Source organism: Trachemys scripta, chromosome 6 (assembly GCF_013100865.1).
Source record: "Trachemys scripta elegans isolate TJP31775 chromosome 6, CAS_Tse_1.0, whole genome shotgun sequence".
Lineage (NCBI taxonomy): Eukaryota > Metazoa > Chordata > Testudines > Emydidae > Trachemys > Trachemys scripta.
In genome coordinates, this window is record NC_048303.1 from 39317005 (window position 1) to 39340116 (window position 23112).

Sequence of the window (23112 nt, forward strand, 5' to 3'; positions counted from 1 at the left end):
GGCACTCACCTGTGTATGTCTAAGGGCATAGTCCATGGTTCTTTGTGCTGAGATGCTCTAGGATTCTTTTCCAGTCAATTGTGGGAAAACTTACCTTCTCCTTGGGAGGAGGCAGTATTGTTGGAATGACATTGGAGGACTATCAGCACTCAAGGGATTTAGCCTATGTCCTCACTGCTAAGCCACAATTAAAGAGGATCCTGGGTTCTAACGCATATCCCAAGCAGGATAAAATAGCCTGAGCTTAAGAACCTCCATACCGGGGTCAGAAATTTGTCTGTGTGGATGGTAGTGGGGTTTGAGCTAAAGCTCAGGTAAACTGTGCAGTGAAGACATACCCTCAATGATTTGGGCCCTGGATGCCTTAGAAATCAATTTTTTAGGACAACCTGAAGAAATGTAAATAGTTGTATACAAATTTGACAGTCAATCTGCCTTTTTTTTTGCTTCATAAAGTTTAGGAGGAAGATTTAATAAAATGGTGTATTCTAGATAGGGAAATGATTAATGAGAGAGAAAAGGACCTTGAGAAATTGCCAGCCTGCACCTCTCTGGAGCGACATTTTATTTATTTATTTCTTAATTTTTTAAAAATACATCTTTAGATGCCCATCCAGTGCTCTATAGGCAATTTTTCCTTGTTGCAGTCTGAAAACTGCTTTATCTTTTTCTTTTGTAAGAGCTAACTTGTCTGAGACATTTTAAATGCTGTTCCGTTGATCCCCTTTCCCTTAGCTCACATAAAGATTTTCCCCAAAGTAGCTGCCTGTTAGTTTTTATTATAAAAGCTTGTGGCTGTGTGGGCTACATTTTATACATATATTTTATTTAATGTGAGGTTTGCTACACTGCTGCAAGTTAGTGATTTAGATTAGTCAACAGTTTGGGAGAGGATAAAGAACTATCTGAATTTGATTAGCTTCCATGTTATAGCCAGCACTGCAAAATGGTTGAGCATTTGGTAATATTAGATCTCTGATGCTGATGGTAGTAAAGATTTTTACTTTTGGTCTGAAATCTATACAAAAGTCTCCATATTGTTGTAAAAGTGACCTGAATGAAGATTTCCTGAACTACTTAACTACTTTCTAAAGCAAAATAGAGAATGAAAAGCTTCTAGCAGCATTCTTCTCTGAGATTTGCTCTCACAGTTTCGCTTTCTCTGTAACTTGAGATACTGCTCCAATTACTTTATATATGACTTCCTAGCCTATTTTTTTAAAAAAAGTGCTTATCTGCTAATCTGCAAACAGTTCTGCTTTACAAATTTTAAAGATAAATGATCTGTTTATCTGAGCACCAAATATTAAACTTGTTGACAGCAAAACCTCTCATAGTTTTATGCATTTTGTATATGCAGTGGCCATTTTATCTACCTGACATTAATTAGTTTAATGTGTGCAACCACATAGAATGGATATGTTTGTCTTTACTTTGGATGAACCCAGTGCTTTCTCTCAACTATTGTAAATGACGTTACAGAAAAGAACAAGGTGTCATTCCTAGGCCATTTCAGATTCAGGGTGAACCCATGATCTTCCTCAAGGAAGGACAAGCATACCAACATCTCTGCACGCCTACGGGTTTCCATGTCCAGCAGACACTTGAGGATACCATCACAGAGATCCTACGAGATGTGGCCAGGATCGACTCCTCCCTACTGGCACCATGGCAGAAGATCAACACCTTGAACACCTTTCTGACCCCCCTATATCTCATTCGTCCTGAGGGGATCTGCCATGGCGAAGGTACCTCTTAGCAAGACAGACAACACCATCAGGCAGCTATTGAATAAGTGGATGTTTCTTCCCCAGAGGGCCAGCAATGAACTGGTGTACCTCTTGCTCAGGCAGGGCGGTGCCAGTGTCTCTCATGTGGGTGATCTCTGCGATGTTGTGGTGATCACTCACGCCTTCTTACGTGCCCGGATGCGATGGCGAGGAACATCGCAGAAAGTGCTATGTCATCAGGAAGTGAATCGCAAGGATTCCCTCGCAACCAAGATGTTGCCACCTACCTGACCAGCTCACCGAAAGGCAAATTTGGAAGAGACAGGGAGACTTTGCTTCACTCTGGAATCGTGCCCACAGTGCTAGTCGACAACTAGAGAAGTGTATTGGCTGCTGCTATATGTGGTGCGAGGAACACCAGAAGCTGGGAGTCCTGGTGCCACAAGCGAAGAATCAGAGCCCACAATCATCACTCTGAAAGTTAGAACCATGCTGGAGAGGACCCTGAAGCATGCCATCTGCTACCAATACATGGAAAATCTGAAATGGAAGCCGGACCAGGGCAAGGCATTCGAGGTGATGTGCAAGTTGGATGCCAGCAACCACTTCCTCCTCTGGGGCAGCTTCACCCGATTTGCTGACTGGAGGTTCATTCACAGGACCTGGCTCAACTGCGTCCCGCTGAATGGAGCCGTTCACCATGGGAATCGGGACAAGTGATGCAAGAAGTGCAGCTATGCCAATGAGACACTATCCCATGTCCTCTGTAGTTGCAAGCCCCATTCCAGAGCCTGGTAGCTGCGACACAACACCATCCAAGATCGCCTGCTCAGAGCCATCCCACCACTCATAGGGACGGTGGCTGTGAACTCTGCCATCCCTGGAATTGACAGCCAACTGCAGCCGGACATCGCCATCACCAACGAGGATCAGAAGATCATGATGGTGAACGTCACAGTGCCCTTTGAGAACAGGACCCCGACCTTCCATGATGCCCGAGCTTGAAAGGTGGAGAAATATGCCACTCTGGCCGAAATCTTGAGAGCTAGGGCCACGTCTATACTACCCGCCGGATCAGCAGGTAGTAATCGATCAATCAGGGATTGATTTATTGCGTCTCATCTAGACGCGATAAATCGATGCCCATACTCCACCTCAGCAGGAGGAGTAAGCAGAGTCAAAGGGGGAACCGCGGTGGTTGACTTGCTGCCGTGAGGACGTGAGGTAAGTCGAACTAAGATACTTCGACTTCAGCTATGCGAATAGTTGCCTATCTTAGATCGATTTCCTCCTCCCCCCAGTGTAGACCAGCCCTAGGGTTACCAGGTTCAAACACACGCGCTGATCGTCGGAGCCCTGGACGTATGGGATTCCAGTAATGAGCAAGTGCTGAAGAATGTAGAATCGGTCAGCACTACTCTCAGCTGATGCGGTAACTCATGGTGTTGGACGCCATCAGGTGGTCGGGGGACATCTACATAGACCACATCACTGGACATCGGCAATACCAGGAGGGATGAGCTGGAGTGCCAATGAGAAGCACACTGGGGAAAGTAACTGAAATACTTTCCTCATGGATTGTACTTTCTAAATGGACAACCTACCCTAAATTCTCAATTACTGAGGGACAATTTTCTCTCATTGCTATATTTGCTTTCCCCAACCAACTCTCTGTATAACTTGTCATGAGTGATGTACCCGAATACTTGGATGCTAATATCTAAACTGTATTCTTAAATTTATTCATCTAAATTTGGGTTATTGCTGATTATGCACGATATGTATCTTATGACTTTAAAAACAACCTTTGTATTTGTGGATAATCTAAGCACTATACCCAGATGTACAGACGTTCTTTTGTCAACCTGTGTACTATATACTTTTTATACTATATAAATTAACTTTAATAAAATTTTTAAATCTTTAACACCATAATTGTGATGGGCCATGGCGTAAGCTTCAAAATATATGGGATGAAAAGAGGGAGTGCTTTGGGATGGACTGGGTTGCCAACAATTGACTTGGGACCTGCTTACAGACAACCAACAAATTAGCTTCTTACTGCTACGGGGTCTGTTACTTTGCCTTATAGGAAAGGCTGTAAAGGGTGCATTTTGCACTTGAATTTTAGAGCTGTATGGGGAGTACACTAGGACTGAATAATAGGATTGCATGGGGTGTAGTGAAGCTATTCCCTTGTATTCAAGTGTAGTATTTAGGCATGCATTAAAGAAATATATATTCTGTTCCCTTCACCTTGGTATAAGTTCATGGATGCTAAAAAAGTGGGCATATCATTTCCCTAATGTGGTGCAAACATAAGGTAAAACCATGTCATTCCTAAGGACATTATATATCATGTATCTCTTCTCTTTCTGGTGCATTGGATCAGGTGCAGACTTAAGCTAGCACTTCTGATGGTGTGGTGGTCTGTGGCTCATTGACTGGCTCCCTCGGATATTATTTTGCATGTTTTGTAGTGCGATGATGTCCAGATGATTCCATAGGGCTCATGATTCCTGGGTGTTTACCCCTGTGGCTTATGCATTGGGATAGTCTCTCAAATATGTCTCACTCCTGCATCTCATGAGTATGGTGAAGATACTCTGATAGCACCTCCTTCCTTCCTTTGCTCTTCTGATCTCCTGGAGCACTCTTATGCACCTCCCCGCTTCTCCATTGCTTTTCCCAGAATTCAGACTCCTGTCTCCTTGACAAATCTTTGGCTGTTGCACTTGTTCCTGATAATTGCAGGAAAAAACCCTGATGAGTGCCCTTGAAATCATCCTGTTTTATTCTCTGTCTGTGCAACTGCAAATCACAAGTAAGAAAGACTTTTCCTTTCGATAGAATGCTATTCCCTGTGCTTATTCATTCTGCCTGTTGAGAGCTTTTCTAAAAAAGTTATCCTTGGAGAAGAGTAATTCTACCTTCCACCTTTCCTTAACATTTTTTTTTGTGGGGCAGATGAGGCATTGTTGTGGGCAGGTATTTTGTAGGAAGAGGATGAGGTATTGTTGGGGGCAGGTACTAGAAGATAGCATCAATGTTGATGATATTAAACCCTTCTCAGTCTGCTGCAACCTTACAAGATATTCTGCTTCAGATACCAGAAAGGAAGAAAGACCTGTTATTCCAGCCATCAGAGATGAGATTTTCAATTTATGTTAAGGAAATCTTTTGTATCTTGTGACCGATGATCTGATGACTGGACAGGGATTCAAAGTAACAGCTGTGGCAGGGGGAGTCTTGCCTTATGAAGGAATCTCAGAGACTGTGTGGAATTTTTACTGCATGAAAAATTCTATTTTATTAATCTCTCGGAATGATCCAAAATCAGATCAACTGTAAACCAGTTTCTGCACAGCAGGGTGCCTTTAGGTGTTATGGGATGGTACTGAGTGTCTTTCAGCATAGTTTTATGGCAATTTACATTGTGACTGGTATATGGCAACAAACCTTTTAACTTCAATACAAATTCTTTTTTATGAAAAAGAACTGCATGTGTCTTCAGTAAAGTGTGTGTTTGTGTGTTTTCCCTCTGCTTGTCTGCCATTTTGAGCAGCATGATCAGGAGAAAGGGAGGGTAAGAGAACACTAGTTGGGGTGAGGGTTGAAAGAGCATTGATGGCACTGTTTGCATCCATCCAGTATCCTGGGATAAATCTAGGGAGCAGAGTGCATCAGTCACTAACAACAGGTTATTTTACTCTGCAGCTATACAAGATATTTTATTGAATTTGAGATTGATTGAACACACAAATACAAACATGAAGGCTTTACTTAAAATCCAGATAAATCCAAGCACAATTATGCGAAAACCGATACATATAACAAAATACCCCCTGGATCATGCATACTTAGTCTTAGGCTAACAAAATAAAGCAGCCCCAGTGCTGAGGTACTTACAACTCTGTGCATACTTAGTCTTATGGAGACTGGTAACAACAAAGACAGAAGAAAAGTTCAGTAGAGATCACCCCAAGAGGGCTTGTTCATACTCAGGCTTCCACTATTTGGTCATCCCTCATCCCTGATGTTTCAACTAGGGATTGTTGTTGTTTATTCGTTTAAAATTCCTCAGTACGAAAATGGTGGTCTTTTCTGAGTGACTAGATATTTAGAACCTGGATTATTTTCCTTTGCAGATAATTGTTTTTGCAGCAATTCCAAAACAGAAAGGTAATGAAGCTCTTTTACAAGAAGAAATAAAGATGTTAAAATAACCTGATAATTTTTCACTGCAAGCATATACATTCCTTAAAATCTATGGTCTATCAAGGGTGGACATGAATTGAGCTATTCAAAAGAGATCATTTGAAAGGTTAATATTTCCTTTCAGACCAAGATAGGCAGAATAACGCTCGGATTCTGTCCCGTGTTGTATTGAAGCCATCTCAAGAATGTCCATGTGTGTAAACTGACTAGAGATAAATGACTCTGTCTCTTTTGTGTCAGGATGTGTGTAAATCAGTGGAAGAGCAATTTTTCTGAATGATCACGCACTAAGGATGGGTGAATCATATAGTCGGTTTTCCTGGTATCACTAAAATCAAGACTTGGGTCATCTGAATTTAGCTGAGTAATTTTGGCTTATGATTGGATGATGAAATATTAGTTTGCACATCTTAGCTATTACTGATAGAAGCATCTTGGGTCTAGCAATGGCAGGGCTTGGAACAGACAGTACCGATCCTGTACTCTTAGCTTTGCCTGTTTTGGTTAGTGGATGGTGTTCGAGATGCTGACTACAGACCAGGCACACTTGCCTATTGACTCCATGGAGAAGGGAAGAAGTATTATCACCCTTTGTGCATCCTCTTCCCTGGTTTCTGTGTGGAGGAAGAGAGAGCTGCCCCTTCTCCCTGCCTATGACAAGGCATAGGTATTCTTTTCTTGTCTTCAGGGGGTGAAAAGATGATAATGTTCATCTCCTCAACTCAGCATGTCTTTCCCCCGCATACCTTTCCCCATAATCTCAGGAGAGAAGAATTATAGAAACCATGGTAGAAGCCAGCATGAGGAAAATCCGCGTGCTGTTGTCTAGCTCCATTTCTTTCTTTCTTTGGCACCACAGTAGTTTCTGAGCACCTCACACAAATATGTATGAAATTATCCCCACTGTACTGTGAGGTAGGGAAGCATTATTAGCCCCACTTTTACAGATGGGCACAGGGAAATTAAATGACAAGATCACACATGGAATCTGTGGCAGATCCAGGAATAGAACCTGAGGTGCTTTTACCACAAGTTAATCTTCCTTTCCAAGGCCATCTCCTACATCGTGTTTATGTTCACTTACTCCAACCATGTTTTCCTTGTGTTTATTGTATCTGAAGGTTGTTCATTCTCACTTGAATGTTTCTGGGCAAATAAACTCTTTCCTACAAATTTTTCCCGTCTCCCATGATGCTCTGTTTCACTGATGCAACAGATCAGCATGTTATGTTTGGTACATGCTGCTTGGAAGCAATGGTACATTTTGGCATCAGTTGAGAGATGGGCTAATTAACTGGTCCTTTTTAAAAAATTAGACTTGAGACTATGCTGTGCTCAGTTATCCCTGTAATTGTTTCTTTCAAATATTCATACTCTGTAAATCCGGAAGATTCAATAACTCAGCTTTCTTCCTTTTGACCCTAAATATATTGGGAGTTATTTGAAAATTCAGACTGCAGGACATGGGTTTATTAAAACAGGAATTTTTTTGGCTTTTGAGTAGGAGACTCATTTAAAAAAGACATGTACAGATTTAAGAATGTATTGACTGTAAAGCTATGTGCTCAGTGCCCTAAATTCCAAGGGTAATGGAGACAGGCATTTCCCCATAATATTACTTAAGCATTGTTTTCCTGTGTAATTTCCTGTGTCCCAAAGTTCCCATTTGCCAGCTCCCACTGCATAGGATACTCCATCACATGCTATTCTGTTGACAGCAGAATCAACTGAATCAATCACTGAAGTCAGCTGGAACATGAACCCAACCTACTGCAGGGGAGAATCAAGGAAATGCTGCTGCTTTAGTAACTTAGTATATAGCACCCAAGGTTCCAAAGTAGTTAGAGTCCTTTTTATACTTGCTGCAGTAAAAAATCAGGATTTAATTTTGTTTAAATCATGTTTTTTAAATAATCCAAACAGAAAAACAGCACATGCCAATGTGTGAGGGAGAATCAATCAATTCCCATGCTCCAACAAATGTCCATGGTAGATGTGCAGTCGTCATTACAGTACAGGTTGGCAGTCATGTGGGATGGGTACAGGAAGTCTGTGAATTAGAAAATCTTCTCAGTTTGGGACTTTAGCATATAACTGTACAGCTGATGCACTTTTCTTTGCAGATCTCGTTTAGACTGAGCAGCTGGTGCTAATTTCAAGATTTCTACCACTGACTGATTTGAGTGCTTCATAGCTGTGGTGAGGATCTCTATGCTGAGCTAGGGAGCATCATCAAACAGGTGTTTTTAAAATGAGAAATTAAGAACTCACGTAACAACATTCCCAAATGCTACAGAGGTGAATGACCCCCTAGCATGAATGATACCCAGTTTCTTTCTCCTATCCTCTATCCAGCTTGGTTCCCAATTTAATTGGCTTTGGAAGAGGGTTGGGTTCAGTCTGGTAAGTCTGTTAGAAGTGGACAGTGGGCCGCAGCTGTGGAGTGCTCAGCTGCAGGAGGTGAATGTAATGGGCTAGTTCTGCTTAGGGGTCTGTATTCATCTACTAGCCCTGCTCTAGAAATTTGTTGTAGATTATTCCACAATCATAGAATCATAGAATATCAGAGTTGGAAGGGACCTCAAGAGGTCATCTAGTCCAACCCCCTGCTCAAAGCAGGACCAATTCCCAGCTAAATCATCCCAGCCAGGGCTTTGTCAAGCCGGGCCTTAAAAACCTCCAAGGAAGGAGACTCCACCACCTCCCTAGGTAACGCATTCCAGTGTTTCACTACCCTCCTAGTGAAATAGTTTTTCCTGATATCCAACCTGGACCTCCCCCACTGCAACTTGAGACCATTGCTCCTTGTTCTGTCATCTGCCACCACTGAGAACAGCCGAGCTCCATCCTCTTTGGAACCCCCCTTCAGGTAGTTGAAGGCTGCTATCAAATCCCCCCTCATTCTTCTCTTCTGGAGACTAAACAATCCCAGTTCTCTCAGCCTCTCCTCATAAGTCATGTGCTCCAGACCCCTAATCATTTTTGTTGCCCTCCGCTGGACTCTTTCCAATTTTTCCACATCCTTCTTGTAGTGTGGGGCCCAAAACTGGACACAGTATTCCAGATGAGGCCTCACCAATGTCGAATAAAGGGGAACGATCACGTTCCTCGATCTGCTGGCAATGCCCCTACTTATACAGCCCAAAATGCCGTTAGCCTTCTTGGCAACAAGAGCACACTGTTGACTCATATCCAGCTTCTCGTCCACTGTGACCCCTAGGTCCTTTTCTGCAGAACTGCTACCTAGCCATTCGGTCCCTAGTATGTAGCAGTGCATGGGATTCTTCCGTCCTAAGTGCAGGACTCTGCACTTGTCCTTGTTGAATCTCATCAGGTTTTTTTCGGCCCAATCCTCTAATTTGTCTAGGTCCCTCTGTATCCGATCCCTACCCTCTAGTGTATCTACCACGCCTCCTAGTTTAGTGTCATCTGCAAACTTGCTGAGAGTGCAGTCCACACCATCCTCCAGATCATTAATAAAGATATTAAACAAAACCGGCCCCAGGACCGACCCTTGGGGCACTCCGCTTGAAACTGGCTGCCAACTAGACATGGAGCCATTGATCACTACCCGTTGAGCCCGACGATCTAGCCAGCTTTCTATCCACCTTACAGTCCATTCATCCAGCCCATACTTCTTTAACTTGGTGGCAAGAATACTGTGGGAGACCGTATCAAAAGCTTTGCTAAAGTCAAGAAATAACACATCCACTGCTTTCCCCTCATCCACAGAGCCAGTTATCTCATCATAGAAGGCAATTAGGTTAGTCAGGCACGACTTCCCCTTCGTGAATCCATGCTGACTGTTCCTGATCACTTTCCTCTCCTCTAAATGTTTCATAATTGATTCCTTGAGGACCTGCTCCATGATTTTTCCAGGGACTGAGGTGAGGCTGACTGGCCTGTATGCCTAGGAAAGTGACCCATTTTTGTCCATGGCATCTGAGAAATGAGACAATTTAATATCTAAACCCTAATTTCCCTGAAGAAATAATAGACATGTTTTCTATAGATAGCAAATACATGTTCGTGTCACAGTATTCATGTGTTCATTAATGAAGATGTTCCATATTACAGAAAACTATATATATAGTATGGAATGTAGCTGTGGGCTACTATACTTATTCATTTTTAGTTTAAAGCCTACTACAATAATTTTGTTAGCAAGGTAACTTATTCTTGTGTGTGTTTGAGATTTGTTTGGTTTTTTTACTCTACAATCGAATTGTTCACAAAATATGGCTTGTCTGGAGGCAGCTATAGTTGTACAACATGTATAATAAAGGCTAAGCATGAGTACTGTGCTCCTACACTTTCTTGATAAATTATAAAACTAATCTCAATCATAGGTTCAGATACACAGGTGTACATTGTTGCATATTTTGAAGAACATGGTAGGTGGTTTTAAGAGATGCAAGTTAAGATGTCCCTGGGTATTGCATTGGAGAGTGGGAGAAAGTGTAAATATTAAAAGTAGATTGGGACTGTTTAATAAAATAGGTCTGTAACCTCTGAGTACCATCTTGAAGTCCATGAAAACATGGGCATTGCAAGAAATGGTGGAATGGGAGTTCTCCCCATGTGCATCAATGTACCATTGGATTTATATAAACATATAGGTGCAAAGTGGTTAATTACAAATCTTCAGCCATGTTGCTACACTTAAGAAGCCATTTAGTCCTGAAAAAGTGCATTTCAAAAATAGAAACAGAATTGTTTATATACCAGTTATAAAATAGATACAAATATTTCTTTTCTGATAATATGATGTTGAAGTTCGGCGCCAAACACCAGGTTACTTTGGAAAGCTGATGAAATTTTTGTCTGGTGCTCTATTTGCTCTCCCTTGCAAGAGTTTCTTGCAACAGAAATCAAGATTTCTGAATTACAGTAATGCTTTCCTCATTTGTAGAAATGATGTGACTTCAACAATGAAGATCAGACATTGTTCTCTCTTATTTTGTCATTAGTCTGCTTATTTGTTTTATTGGCTCAGAAGCAGAAGCAAATCTCCAGACCAGTGCAAATGTATACTAGCCTAGTTATTTACATGGATGGCTGCACTATATATATACAGTTAGGAGAAATTAAAAATGGTCTTGCCTGATTTATATGCACATTTCTGCTCAATGCATATTTAGGTTTTAATTAATGTTTGAGATCCTTTTCATAATTTATAATGTCTTATGAATGAAGAGAGTTCCAGTGACCCCTTTACAAAGTAATTGTCCTTTTCCTTAAATATGTTTACATCTATTAAACTATAGTACAACAAAAAAGTGGGGGGTTAATTTGAATTTTGAATGATATATTACACCCATTTAGAGTAATATTTACACACATTTATAAATAGTATTGGATAGTCTTAGAAATTTGGCAGATATATGTTCTATACAAACACTACTTCCATTTTGATATTTTTTAAAAGTTTATTTGGATACCATGTTTCACACACTGAATAAAGTGTTTGAATTTATTAAAGACAGGTAATAAGTGAGTGGTACATCAACAGTATCAACCACTAGAGGGAGCAAGAGGTCAAACGTTATAATAGGGCAAAATGAAATAATTTCCTTGATTCATGGATTTTAAAAACTATTATGATCATGTAGTCTGACCTCCTGCATAATGCAGGACAAAGAACATTACCCTGTAACTTCGGTTTGAACTATAGCATATCTTTTAGAAAGATATCCAACTTTGATTGAAAGACTTCAAGTGATGGAGAATCTACTACATCCCTTGGCAAGCTGTTCTAATGGGTAATTAGCATCACTATTTAAAAAATTGAATCTTCTTTCTAGTCTTACTTGTTTAGCTTCGGTTCCTAGCCATTGGATCTTATTTTGCCTTTTTCTGTTAAAGAGCCATCTGTTATCAGAAATCAATTTCCCATGTACTTGTACACTGTGATGAAGTCATCTTTTATCCTTCTCTTGAATAAACTAAAAAGACCAAGCTGCTTATGTTTTTTACTATGACATGTTTTCCAGACCTTGAATCAATCTTGTAGCTCTTTTCTGAAACCATACCAATTTTTCAATAACCTTTTTGAAGTGTGGGCACTGAACTGGACACAGTATTTTAGTAATGGTCTCACTAATGCTTTGTGAAGTGGTAATACCACCTCCTACTCCTACGTGATATTCCCATGCTTATGTATTCAAGGATCACATTTTTCTCTTAGTTACAGCATTGAACTGGGAGCTCATATTCAACTGGTTATCTCCTGTGACGCCAAAGTCCTTTTCAGTGTCACTGCCTTCCAGGATCCAGTCCATGTGATTTAACGCTCTTTGTTCCTAGATGTATGACCTTGCATTTGGCTGTATTAAAGCACATGTTCAAATGAGTCAACCTTACCCAGTGATCCAGGTTGGTCTGTATAACTGACCTATCCCCATCGTTACTTACCACTGCACTAATTTTTGTGTCCTCTGTAAATTTACTAGCAATGGTTTTATATTTTCTTTCATATCATTGCAAATAGCATAGAGGTAGGAACAGATCCCTGTGGTTCTCACTAGAAACACACCATTTACAATTACTTTGTGAGATTTGCCTATTAAACCATTTTTAATTCAGTTACTCCCCGCACTGGTGCACTGTCTACACTGGCACTTTACAGCACTGAAACTTGCAGCGCTCAGAGGTGGTTTCCTCCCCCCTGAGTGAGAAAGTTGCAGCGCTGTAAAGTGACAGTGTAGACGAGCCCTAAGTCAAATGCTTTACAGAAATCTAAGTATATTATATCAACAGTTACCTTTATCAACCAAACTTGTAATTTCATGAAAAGAGACATCAGGTTTGTCTAACAAGACCAGTTTTCAATAAAACCACATTGATTGACATTAATTATGCTAGCATCCATGAATTCTTTACTGATCGTGTGCCTTATGATCTTTCCTTGAATTTGTCCAGGTTCACTGTTAAATTAATCAGCCTATAGTGTTCTGGCTCATTCTGTTTACCCTTTTTTAAATATTGCCATGATATTAGGTTTTCTCCAGTCCCTGGAACTTTCCAGGTGTTCCAAGATTTGTTGAAAATCAACATTAATGGTTGAGAGCTGCTCAGCCAATTGTTTTAGTACTCTTCCATGCATGCTATCAAATCCTCCAATTTAAAAATATTTAAATTCTGTAGTTGCCATTTTACTTTTCCCCTATTTACTGATGGATTAAGAAGTATTTCTTTTGTCATTTAAGACATAAATACATCCTCCTTCTTCTTTCCAGGTATGGAACAGAAATATTTATTGAATCCTTCTATTTTTTCTGCAGGATGATGGAGAATTTTACCATCCTTATCTAATATTAGGCCTATACCTCTCTTAGGATTTAATTTGTTCCTGATGCATTTAAATAATTCCTTCCTATTTTCTTTAATCCTACTAGCCATAGACTGATTACAATGCATTTTTAATGTGTGCTTGTCTGGATTTAGCTATCTAGTTTTCAATATCTAAATCAGCACTGGGAAACTAGTCTGAGCTTTTGCATTCTTCATTGTAAGGGGATATTTCTCAGCTAAAGCTTGTCTTTGTATGTTTATTTTTGGTTAATTTTCTTCAAAGGAATGGTGGGTTACATGCGTTGGAATCTTTACTGGCTTGAGGGTGACATTTAGCTTCCCAATGTACATATATGGAGGAAAATAGAATAATCTTTTTTCTGCTTACTTTTTGTACTGTCATATTTAATATTTTGTGCTTAAATGGAATATGTCATCTTTTTTTATAATCCATTATCTCAGTAAAGCATTTCATAAATTACTAGGTAGTTTTAGTTTCTGGTTGTTTTCAATGTGGCTTTACAAGGGAAGAGCTAAGGTAGGTTGAGTGAGCTTAACTGTGTATTTTTTTGTTTTCAAATTTTTGGAGTGTTTTTGTGATGTGGAAACTTGGCCTGAAATTTTCAGGTGTATTTTTGAGAAAATGTTAATGTTCTCTAAAGGGATTTTTCCCCCAAGTTTTTTCAAACTGAATTCCAAGTTGACAAAATCTTATGAGGGAATATATGTAATAATATATTGATAAATATTAATTTATTACCATCTCAGGTGCCTGCTCCAGATAACTGTTGCAGAAGCTGTATAATTGGTGCCCCCATGCTCAGGTACAGCAACAAATGGAGTGAATGTTTTCTGTGGATGCTCTGCACTAATTTTTTTTTTTAAAAGCTGCTTAAAGTGGATTTACTGAAATGCAGCAGGAATAAATGGCATGTCAGGATAAACTGCACTATTGGACCCTGAAATGGTGCACTTTTGTTATAGTGCACCAGTTCAGTGGTTTGAGCATTGGCCTGCTAAACCCAGGGTTGTGAGTTCAATCCTTGAGGGGGCCACTTAGGGATCTGGGGCAAAATCAGTACTTGGTCCTGCTAGTGAAGGCAGGGAGCTGGACTCAATGACCTTTTGGGGTCCCTTCCAGTTCTATGAGATAAATAGGTGGACTTCAAGAGTGGCTTGTCCAGATCACAGTTGAGAGGTATATCGACAGGTCATTATTATTTATACTTGTACTTCACCATGCTTAAACTTGCTGTATTTTTTCTTAGGAGAGAGGACTTGAGTTCTCCATTATGGTACCTTACACAAGCATTAAAATTCATATAACTGTCTTTAGACTCCGTTGCACTTTACTCTACTCTACTCTACCCCTTCATCTACATGTATATGTGCAAGCCCTCATCCCCGTAATATCTGATTGTTTGCCACACATTTAAAAATAGAAATAACAGTCATTTGGATTCCTTATATATAGGAGAAGCAGCTTGATTAGTTGTTCATAGGGTTTTATTTAAATGTCTGGATGTGGTGTGGTATATGTATTGGTTTTTCTCAGGAAGTTCTAAGTTTGAGTCCAAAATTCATTTAATTCTGAAAATGGTTATTTTGTGGTTATCTGTTGTGGCTAGTAGTTTCATAATCTAGATTAAGTTTGCGTGGAATGTAGCTCTCTCTGAAGGTCAGGGTTGTGGAGGGGAGGCAATTTTTGGTAGCAGAACCAAAATAATGGAGGGCTTTGAAAATCAGGATAGAGGCTTTGAACTGGACTCTCTATTCAGTGGGAGCCCGTGAAGATTGATTTCTGGGATGGTCTGTTCATGGTGCCTGTGTTTAGTGGCCATCATTAAATTAGGTGAGTTTGATGGGTCTCAGATCCAGATCTGAGGCCAAAAATTCACTACCATGGTTGACACAATTGGCAGACTCAGTACAGAGAATGTTTGGGTCATGGAGACTGAACTTTCCCGATTACTCATAGTTAGTCTTCTCTCCCTACTTCCCCACCCATATCAAGTAAAAGGCTTGCTTATAGGGCAGTGTGTGTCAGACACTTGTCCTCATGATAAACAGAGGACTTCATTTGCCAGGATTGTTGAGCCAATGCCTTTCACCAATGCTAAATCCATGCAGTTCTCTTTTTAAGCTCAAGTTTATGGTTATGAACTCATTATTTTTAAATATGCATGTTAATGTATTAAATACCAAGTAAAAGGACATGCATGGAGCTGCACACAACGCGGCGTCATCGGTGGAGTGAATTCTCCTTGGGACATGAACAGGGAGCCAGGTTGAGAGGGATGCAAGATTTCCATGTGTAGTAGTAGGATTTTGGGGTGGAAAGAGGTGCTGCAGGCACTCCTCCCTAGTACCAGCTGTTTAAACTGCAGAGTGGAGCTGAGCTAAGCAGGCAGGCACCAGCAAGGGAAGAAATGGGCTGAAGAACTCTCACTATTGGCTGCAGTAGCTTCCTCTGTGCTACCACTGGAATGGCATTCAGGTGTATGTCTGAGTACTACATAATGGGCACATTCTAGTGAATATTCGTGTGGGATGCTAGTGGGAACTGGTCCTGGCACTAGTTGCACAGTGATAGCAGGTGCACCATAGCTGCCTGAGTAATCAGCAGCCAAATCAGTCCCAGCCTCAGAGTGAGCTGGAAATTACAACAATGAGAGAGGTTTTTTCTTAAAGCTACAGCTTCTGGATTCGCATGATTATATGAGAACCTCAGATTTCCTTTAAATACTAATAAAAAAGTAAATTTCGAGCCCTAAGAGTTACAGAGAAAAGCCTGAACATGTGACCCATGTGTGACTGAAAATAACCCCAATTGTATTATTTTTTTTAAACTCATGGTTGTTAAGCTAATGTAATTATTTCTTTTGTGTTAGGCCTGACTAGTGATTTTTGAACACTTGGGATTGGCAATACTGAGCAGATCTAAACAACACTGTTGTATAAATACTAGTGGATGCTGGCAGATGGTATACACGTGTATGGTTGCCAGTACAGCAGTGGGAAATGTGAAGAAAAATGCTAGTCTAGACAAGGCTCTGGAGGGTAAGAGAGAGATTGGGGGTGGTGTCAGAATTAAAGAATTCGGGAATGGGAAGTAGAGAAGAGAAGAGGAAAACCAGAACATACATGCCAGATCTAGGCTGAAAAGAAAAGTGAAGGTCAAGAAGCAGATAGTGCAAAAAAAATTAGGAAAGTGGAAAATCCCAAATGAAGGGCAGAGTATAGGGCCAGGAGAGGTAGAAAGTAAAGCAGGCAGTGGACTGCAGGGTAGAGGTTGAAAAATACATCAAAGGGACTGTGAACCATGTCAAAACACTGAGAGGGAACTGGTCATTAAATCCTTTTTCTTATTCTTCCCTTCTGTCCCACCCTGCACTGCAATATGTCTGTTTTTCATGTCAAAAGAGGAGATGGTAGATAGTATGGGATTGGAGCCAGCACCCTTTCCTATCTGTATGTTGCACATCTACCACTAGGGCTAGATCTACATTGCCCGCCTGAATCAGCGGGTAGAAATCTCTCTCAGGGATCGAATTATCGCGTCTTGTCGGGATGTGACAATCGATCCCCAAATCGACGCTCTTACTCCACCAGCGTAGGTGGGAGTAAGCGCCGTCGACGGGGAGCCGCGGAGGTCGATTTTGCTGCCGTCCTCACAGCGGGTTAAGTCGGCTCCGATAGGTTGAATTCAGCTATGCTATTCGCGTAGCTGAATTTGCGTATCTTAAATCGACACCTCCCCCCCGTAGTGAAGACCTGCCCTCAGACAGGTGCCACAACTTTTCATGTTAAGAATCTGGTGTATGTAGTTGCAGGCATCCATGCTGAAAATAATTAATTAGGTACCTGTAATATCAGGTTTGTTGGGATAGACTTGAACCTATAAGCACCACTTACTGTAGTTACTGATTTAAGATAGAATGTACGTGGCTTGTATTTTTGTAGAACAGTGTCTGTGTTAGCTATGCCAAATTATGGATCTTGACTGTAGTAGCTCACTACATAAGGTGCTCGTGATTTGCACACTTCTGTACCTCCTACTGAAACATACTCATCTTTGTAAGTACAATAAATACTCGAGGCTGTTGTTTCTACTCTAAACTTCAGAATGATCCACAAAGGACGTGTGTGAGAGTGCGTGCGCACATTGCTGCATGTTGTGTTCTATCACTGCTGCCTAAAGTGGTGTATGAAATGTTTAACTGTGATGAAAAGATTAAAGAATGCACAGTCTTTTCATTTTCTGTAGCACAGGAGCTCTCAACTTCATTCTCAGCCCCTTGGTAAGCAGCAAGATGAGATCAAAGGTGACAGGTTTAAGTCTTGGAAAAGACTCTCAAAGATTATCTTATTTCTAAAACTATTTGTGAGGGTGGAAGGAAGTGAATGGAATTTTTCTTTTTCAAAATATTTGTATTATTCTTACCAATAATACATTTACTTTCTATTTTCCTTTTATGTTTGTAAACCAGACAATTTATTTTTTAAAATAATATAAATAAAGGGACGTGTTGAAAGTATGAAATGTGCTACTCCCCCTCTGGGTAGATCCGAATGGTATCTGCCAAACAGATGACAAAGTACCTTGGGCTGAATCACACACAGAGACAGCATTTTCAGCAGAACATGGGGCTAAACTATTGTAATTATTGTTTATAGCCAGACAGTGCCCATGTTAGAGAGGAAAAATTTACTGACTCTTTGGGGAAGCAGTTGTATAATAATTAGATAACCCAACAGGGCACTGCTTCTCAGCTACCCTAAAAAGTTTCTCTTGCGATCAGAGTTAATGTTAACACATTTTTGCAGTGAGTGATCAGATAATTAGGGATTTTTTTTTTCTTTTTTGGTATCATGTCTTTGAACTTTTAGTGAACTGAAAAGAAGGGAATGGATATGTCTGATCCAAATATTTGGACTGTCCTCTCAAACTATACCTTGCCTCATTTGAGGAGTGGAAACAGGCTACGTCGCACACAAAGGTAAAAATCCTTTCCAAGTTTTCCTGTGGCTACATGTAATTTTGTTCTGAAGGTTTTGTCTCTACTTGTCTCTCCACACTGTAAAGGACTTAAATACTGTGTTTACCAAACATAGTTGTTGAATTTACTTAGAGTATATGTAAATCTCTCTAATTTAAAATACTCTCCAGTACTTCCTGGTTTCATTGTTGTCCGCTTTTACAAAACCGTAGGTTATTTGGTATTTGCAGCTGCTTGGATTTACGTATCTTAAAGTAAGGTTCTGTACCTTTGAGTCTGTGCTGTTTTTTGTTCTTTTGTTGAATACTATTTATTACTTTCCCTCCCCAGCATACTCTTTTACTTCAGTTTCTTTCTTTTTATACTGTTTCAGCTGTTTATCAAATATTTAACCTTTATCTGGAGTACATGTACTCTATATAGATAGTTCAAGATAGCCTATTTCATACTGTACTCTTTAAGAGAGAGGTTTGTGTAACTGTGCTTTTTTTTTTTTTTTAAACTGGTTAGCTGACATTTAGTAATACAGTAATGGCCTTTTCATTTTTGACAAAAGTAAACGTTGACTAGAAAAAAGCAAATTTTTAAGTAAAGTTAAAGATTGTGCCACATATCAACAAAAAACTGGCAATCTGAAGCTATGCTGAGACTTTAGGATGTGTTAGGGGGGTACCTACTGCTCTAAAGTCTGGTATGTCTCTGTCACACTGAGTAAGAATTGTTTATAGAGGTTTATGACTATCTCTGTTCAACTCCCAGTCTTGTCACTTTGAGTCACATCATTGCTGCTGTTCTAAATGTAGTTAGTTTTTATCAGTGAAATATTTTAAAATATTTTCTTTACATATTTTCACTACTGTGTGTGTGTGTTTAAGTTTAAATCTTCTTTAGATATTGCTTCCTCTCTGTCTTGCTATCTGTAAGAGTAACACAAAGAAAACAGGAAACAGGCTTAGCAGATCTGCTCATAAGCTTTAAGTATTCATACACTGACATATTTTACAAAAGAAAAAGGTCTCTATTATATCACAAAAATTTGAGATAGAAAAGAACTATTAAATCATCTGGCCTATTTCCTTGTCAATGCACAATTGTTCCTCTCTCTCTCTCTATATATATATATATATATATTTGTGTCTGGCCCAGTACATGCTAGATTACTTATAAAATGTTTTCTTATTCCTCTTCTAAAAATTATTTTAACTAATAAATACAACCAACTGAATGCACAGGTATCATATTTGCACTTTCCTGATACAAATAGGCCATATATATATATATAAAGCCTCAGAGATTGTTCAGCTCTTCCTCACTCTACTAACTCAAGTAGGTCTTGCACTTTCATGCAGACCTAAAAATACCTTTTATGAAGTGTTCTGCTGTGAAGCAGATCAAGGAGGAACCTGTTAGACTTTCTGCCAAATGAGAGCACAGTTATAATAGATCTGTGAGCCAGCCCTTAATTCTAAATTCTTGCTGTACTCTTTGTTTTATCTCTAAATTTACATGATTCTAGATCTGTATATGCATTTTGAAAGAACTTCGAAAGCAATACTTTAACAATATCCCCCCCCACTTTAAATGCTAACTGAATAATAAAATATTCTGTGTATTGCAAGGTGCACAGTCTGCCTCTGTGTATTTACATAGTGTCTTACTGTAGAACCATGTAAAACTTTCAGTTAAAAACCCAAAGCAAGATGTATAAGATCTTCCCCCTCCTCTATTCCAACTAATTCTATCATTTTGTGGCACCTCCGAGAACTCTTCAGTAAGTCTTCTGTTTCCAGACTGTGTTTTAAGTGGTCCAGCAAGGCAGACCTGCTCCCTTTCCCTGCACAAGTATACCCAGTATCTTCCTGGCATAGGTGATATAGTTCAGAGTGAAGCAAGGACCAGAAAGGTGGCAATAGCTGGGATGGAGGAACATCTCCCAGTTCTGCTGCAGAAAGGGGATTCGATACACAGAAGTAAATGGTTGGATCTGGGGGCAGAGGCCCTATTGTACCTGGCCTCTAATTCACAGGCTCATGACAAAAGGAGCAGGCTATTCAGATACTATCTGAAGAGAGGGGAGGGCAATGAGGTGAAGGCCATTGGGCTACCCCTCTCCTAGAAGACTGCTCTGGGTAAAATTGGGACTTTGGACCTGCCCAGGGAAAACTGGGTCTTGGCTGAAGAACCAGATGACGAAATTTTCCAGTTTTACAGTGAATGATGGAAGTTTTGGAGAAACCCAAGAATACAACCAGACTTGAAGGGCTTGTGAAATGAACCTGCTGGCAGTGGTTAATTGAAAGTGTGGGAACCAATAACAGTGAGTTTGGCGCAGTTCTACCCATAGCAATTGAAACTGAACTGATTTATTTAGATGTTAGAGTTGCCAGTGAAACACCTTCTAACTGAAGTACAGGCAAACATTGATTCTTCATGGAAACTTAAGGGAAATTCAAGGTTGTCTCAAATTGGCATTCACCCAAGTTTGGATTTGGGGCCTCTTTCAGAAATGGGGATACCAGTCTTGGTGTTTGGTTGGGGCTACCTTGATGATCTCTTGTCTCTTCTGTCACCTCCACTCCATGCTATCTGCGTAGTTTGGGTGTGTGTGGGAAGGGTGGAAGGGTTTATTCTCTTTGTCATCCTTCTGTCTGGTTGGAGATAAGAAGAGGGCCCAGAACCCATTCCTCTTCTCCTGGTTCTCAGAGTTTATGGGGATTCTTCTCTAACACACGCTAAGGATTTTTTTTCCTATGAAGTCACTTAGCCTAGGAATTTTTTTCCCTTCCCTGAGCCTCAGAGACACAAAGAGGCAGGGATAGCCCATCTCCCTCTTGAGGGAGGGTGGGGGATTGCAGTATTCAGCATAGCTGCTCAAAGTGCAGACATGAACAGAGTAAAAATTTCTTATCCAAAAGCTGATCTGTCTTTCTGCTGACTTGAGTGACTAAAATAAGTTTTTACTGTTGTTTACTCCTTTTATCCCTGCAGAATCATGACACCTAAGGGAGAATGGGCTGGATTTTATTATGACTCATGCATCATCAACAGACTTGTTAACTGAATTCCAATTGTAGCAGCTTTATTGCTGGTAATGAAGCATGAGCAAGAAATACCCCAGTATGCCTTTCATGTCTCATGGTGGGTTTTCAGGGCTGGCAGTTACAAAACCCTCTACTTGTAAACTGAACAGCTATGATATACACGCTATTGAGAGTCACTAAACAAGGATCACAAAACATCACTTTTACAATATTAGAACCAGACTTCATATGTCACCATTTTAATATCTGTATTCAGCACCATAGATGTGCTTGATGAATGAACAATCTTCTGTTGGGTCAGGACCCCTTTATTCTAAAACACAGGGTTATAAGTAATTACCTAATAATCCATTGCCCTATTTTGGATGAACATTGATTAATATTACATATTGGTTTTATTTTTTCTGTATGAACAGAGCAGTGTGATATTGAAGAGACTTTACTAATATGGGATACAATATGCCATCAGGTGATCAGTTATGTAATCTAACAACTCTAATTTCAGGAGATGCAGTTCTTTTTCTAATTAATATTTTTTTTATTTCCAGTAATAAGTTTCAGAAAAGTGTAAGTAGCTGTCACCCAGGTCTGAGATTTTACTGGGATTGGAAATAGTATGTTTCCTGGTGGATACTGAACAAACCTTTTGAACTCATGAGTTGTCAGATTGAGTGGGTCCAACTGTATGGTTTAGGTTGGACATTAGGAAAAGCTTCCTAACTGTCAGAGTGGTTAAGCACTGAAATAAATTGCTTAGGGAGGTTGTAGAATCTCCATCAGTGGGGATTTTTAAGAGCAGGTTGTACAAACACCTGTCAGGGATGTTCTAGATCAGTGTTTCCCAAACTTGGGATGCTGCTTGTGTAGGGAAAGCCCCTGGCGGGCCGGGCTGGTTTGTTTACCTGCCGCGTCCGCAGGTCCGGCCGATCGCGGCTCTCACTGGCCGTGGTTCACTGCTCCAAGCCAATGGGAGCTGCTGAAAGCGGTGCGGGCTGAGGGACGTGCTATATGTGGTGGTTGGATCTGCCATTGCCCCAATTTTAGTTATTTTAGTCATATTACATAGTACTGTGTCAATTAAAAAATAGCTAAAGAATTACTGTTTACTGTGGGTGTATTCATAGTAATTAGGAGAGTTTTCCCTTTAGTCTAAGCTTTCTAGATATTCACGTTAAACCTTACACATACAGAGAGAGACCCTCTGTATGCTTATTACATTAATAGCTACTGGACAGGCATAGAGAGAAGATAATTATGCTAGAACTAAGGGAGTGAGAAATAGACTTGTGCATGCTATTTAAGCTTACACAAGCACACTGACAAGGGATGTTTTCTTAAATGGTGATCTGTTAAACTAATGGTCCCATTGCTGTGTATACTTAAGAAGAGTGTGCTAACATAGCCTGCTAAATGTGTTTCCTTCCATTCACAGTAAAGTGTTAAGGGGGAATTTCTTACTTATCCAGTGTTCACAATCCGAGAGAGAGGATCTTGTTTTCTTTATTCTGGGTGATTTATTTTGGTGAACCCTGTTTCCCCCCCCCCTCAAGCAATTAGTTTATTTTCAGGTTCCCAGACAGTCTAAATGTTGGCAATACCCAGTACATCCATGATGAACTATCGTTGTTTCTTTCCTTCCGCCAGTGTGCTAGGATTAATGTGGCCAAATCTGAGGTTTTTACTTGGTACTTACTTCCATTGTCTGAGTGAGAACTGAGTCAAGATCTCAGGATTTGACCCATAGATCTTTCTGTGAATCAGCTGGGAGGGAAAAAGCAGGAGCAGGATAGGTGGAAGTTTGGTAAAGCTCTTCTGTTGCAACTTCCACTG

General features: G+C 40.2%; 1 protein-coding gene across 5 annotated transcripts in view; it reads left to right on the forward strand.

Moving 5' to 3' along the window:
- The window catches only part of MAST4 (microtubule associated serine/threonine kinase family member 4), a 262752-nt gene that overhangs the window by 95219 nt on the left and 144421 nt on the right, over positions 1-23112 (forward strand). For 2 of the 5 annotated variants that reach the window (XM_034773435.1, XM_034773437.1), the window contains exon 1: positions 17857-18241. The exons of the other annotated variants lie outside the window; for them this stretch is intronic. In XM_034773435.1, coding sequence (XP_034629326.1) covers positions 18150-18241 — 92 coding nt within the window. In that variant the 5' untranslated portion in view covers positions 17857-18149. Of the gene's footprint in view, positions 1-17856; positions 18242-23112 lie in introns of those variants that run through there. 5 annotated transcript variants of the gene reach the window in all.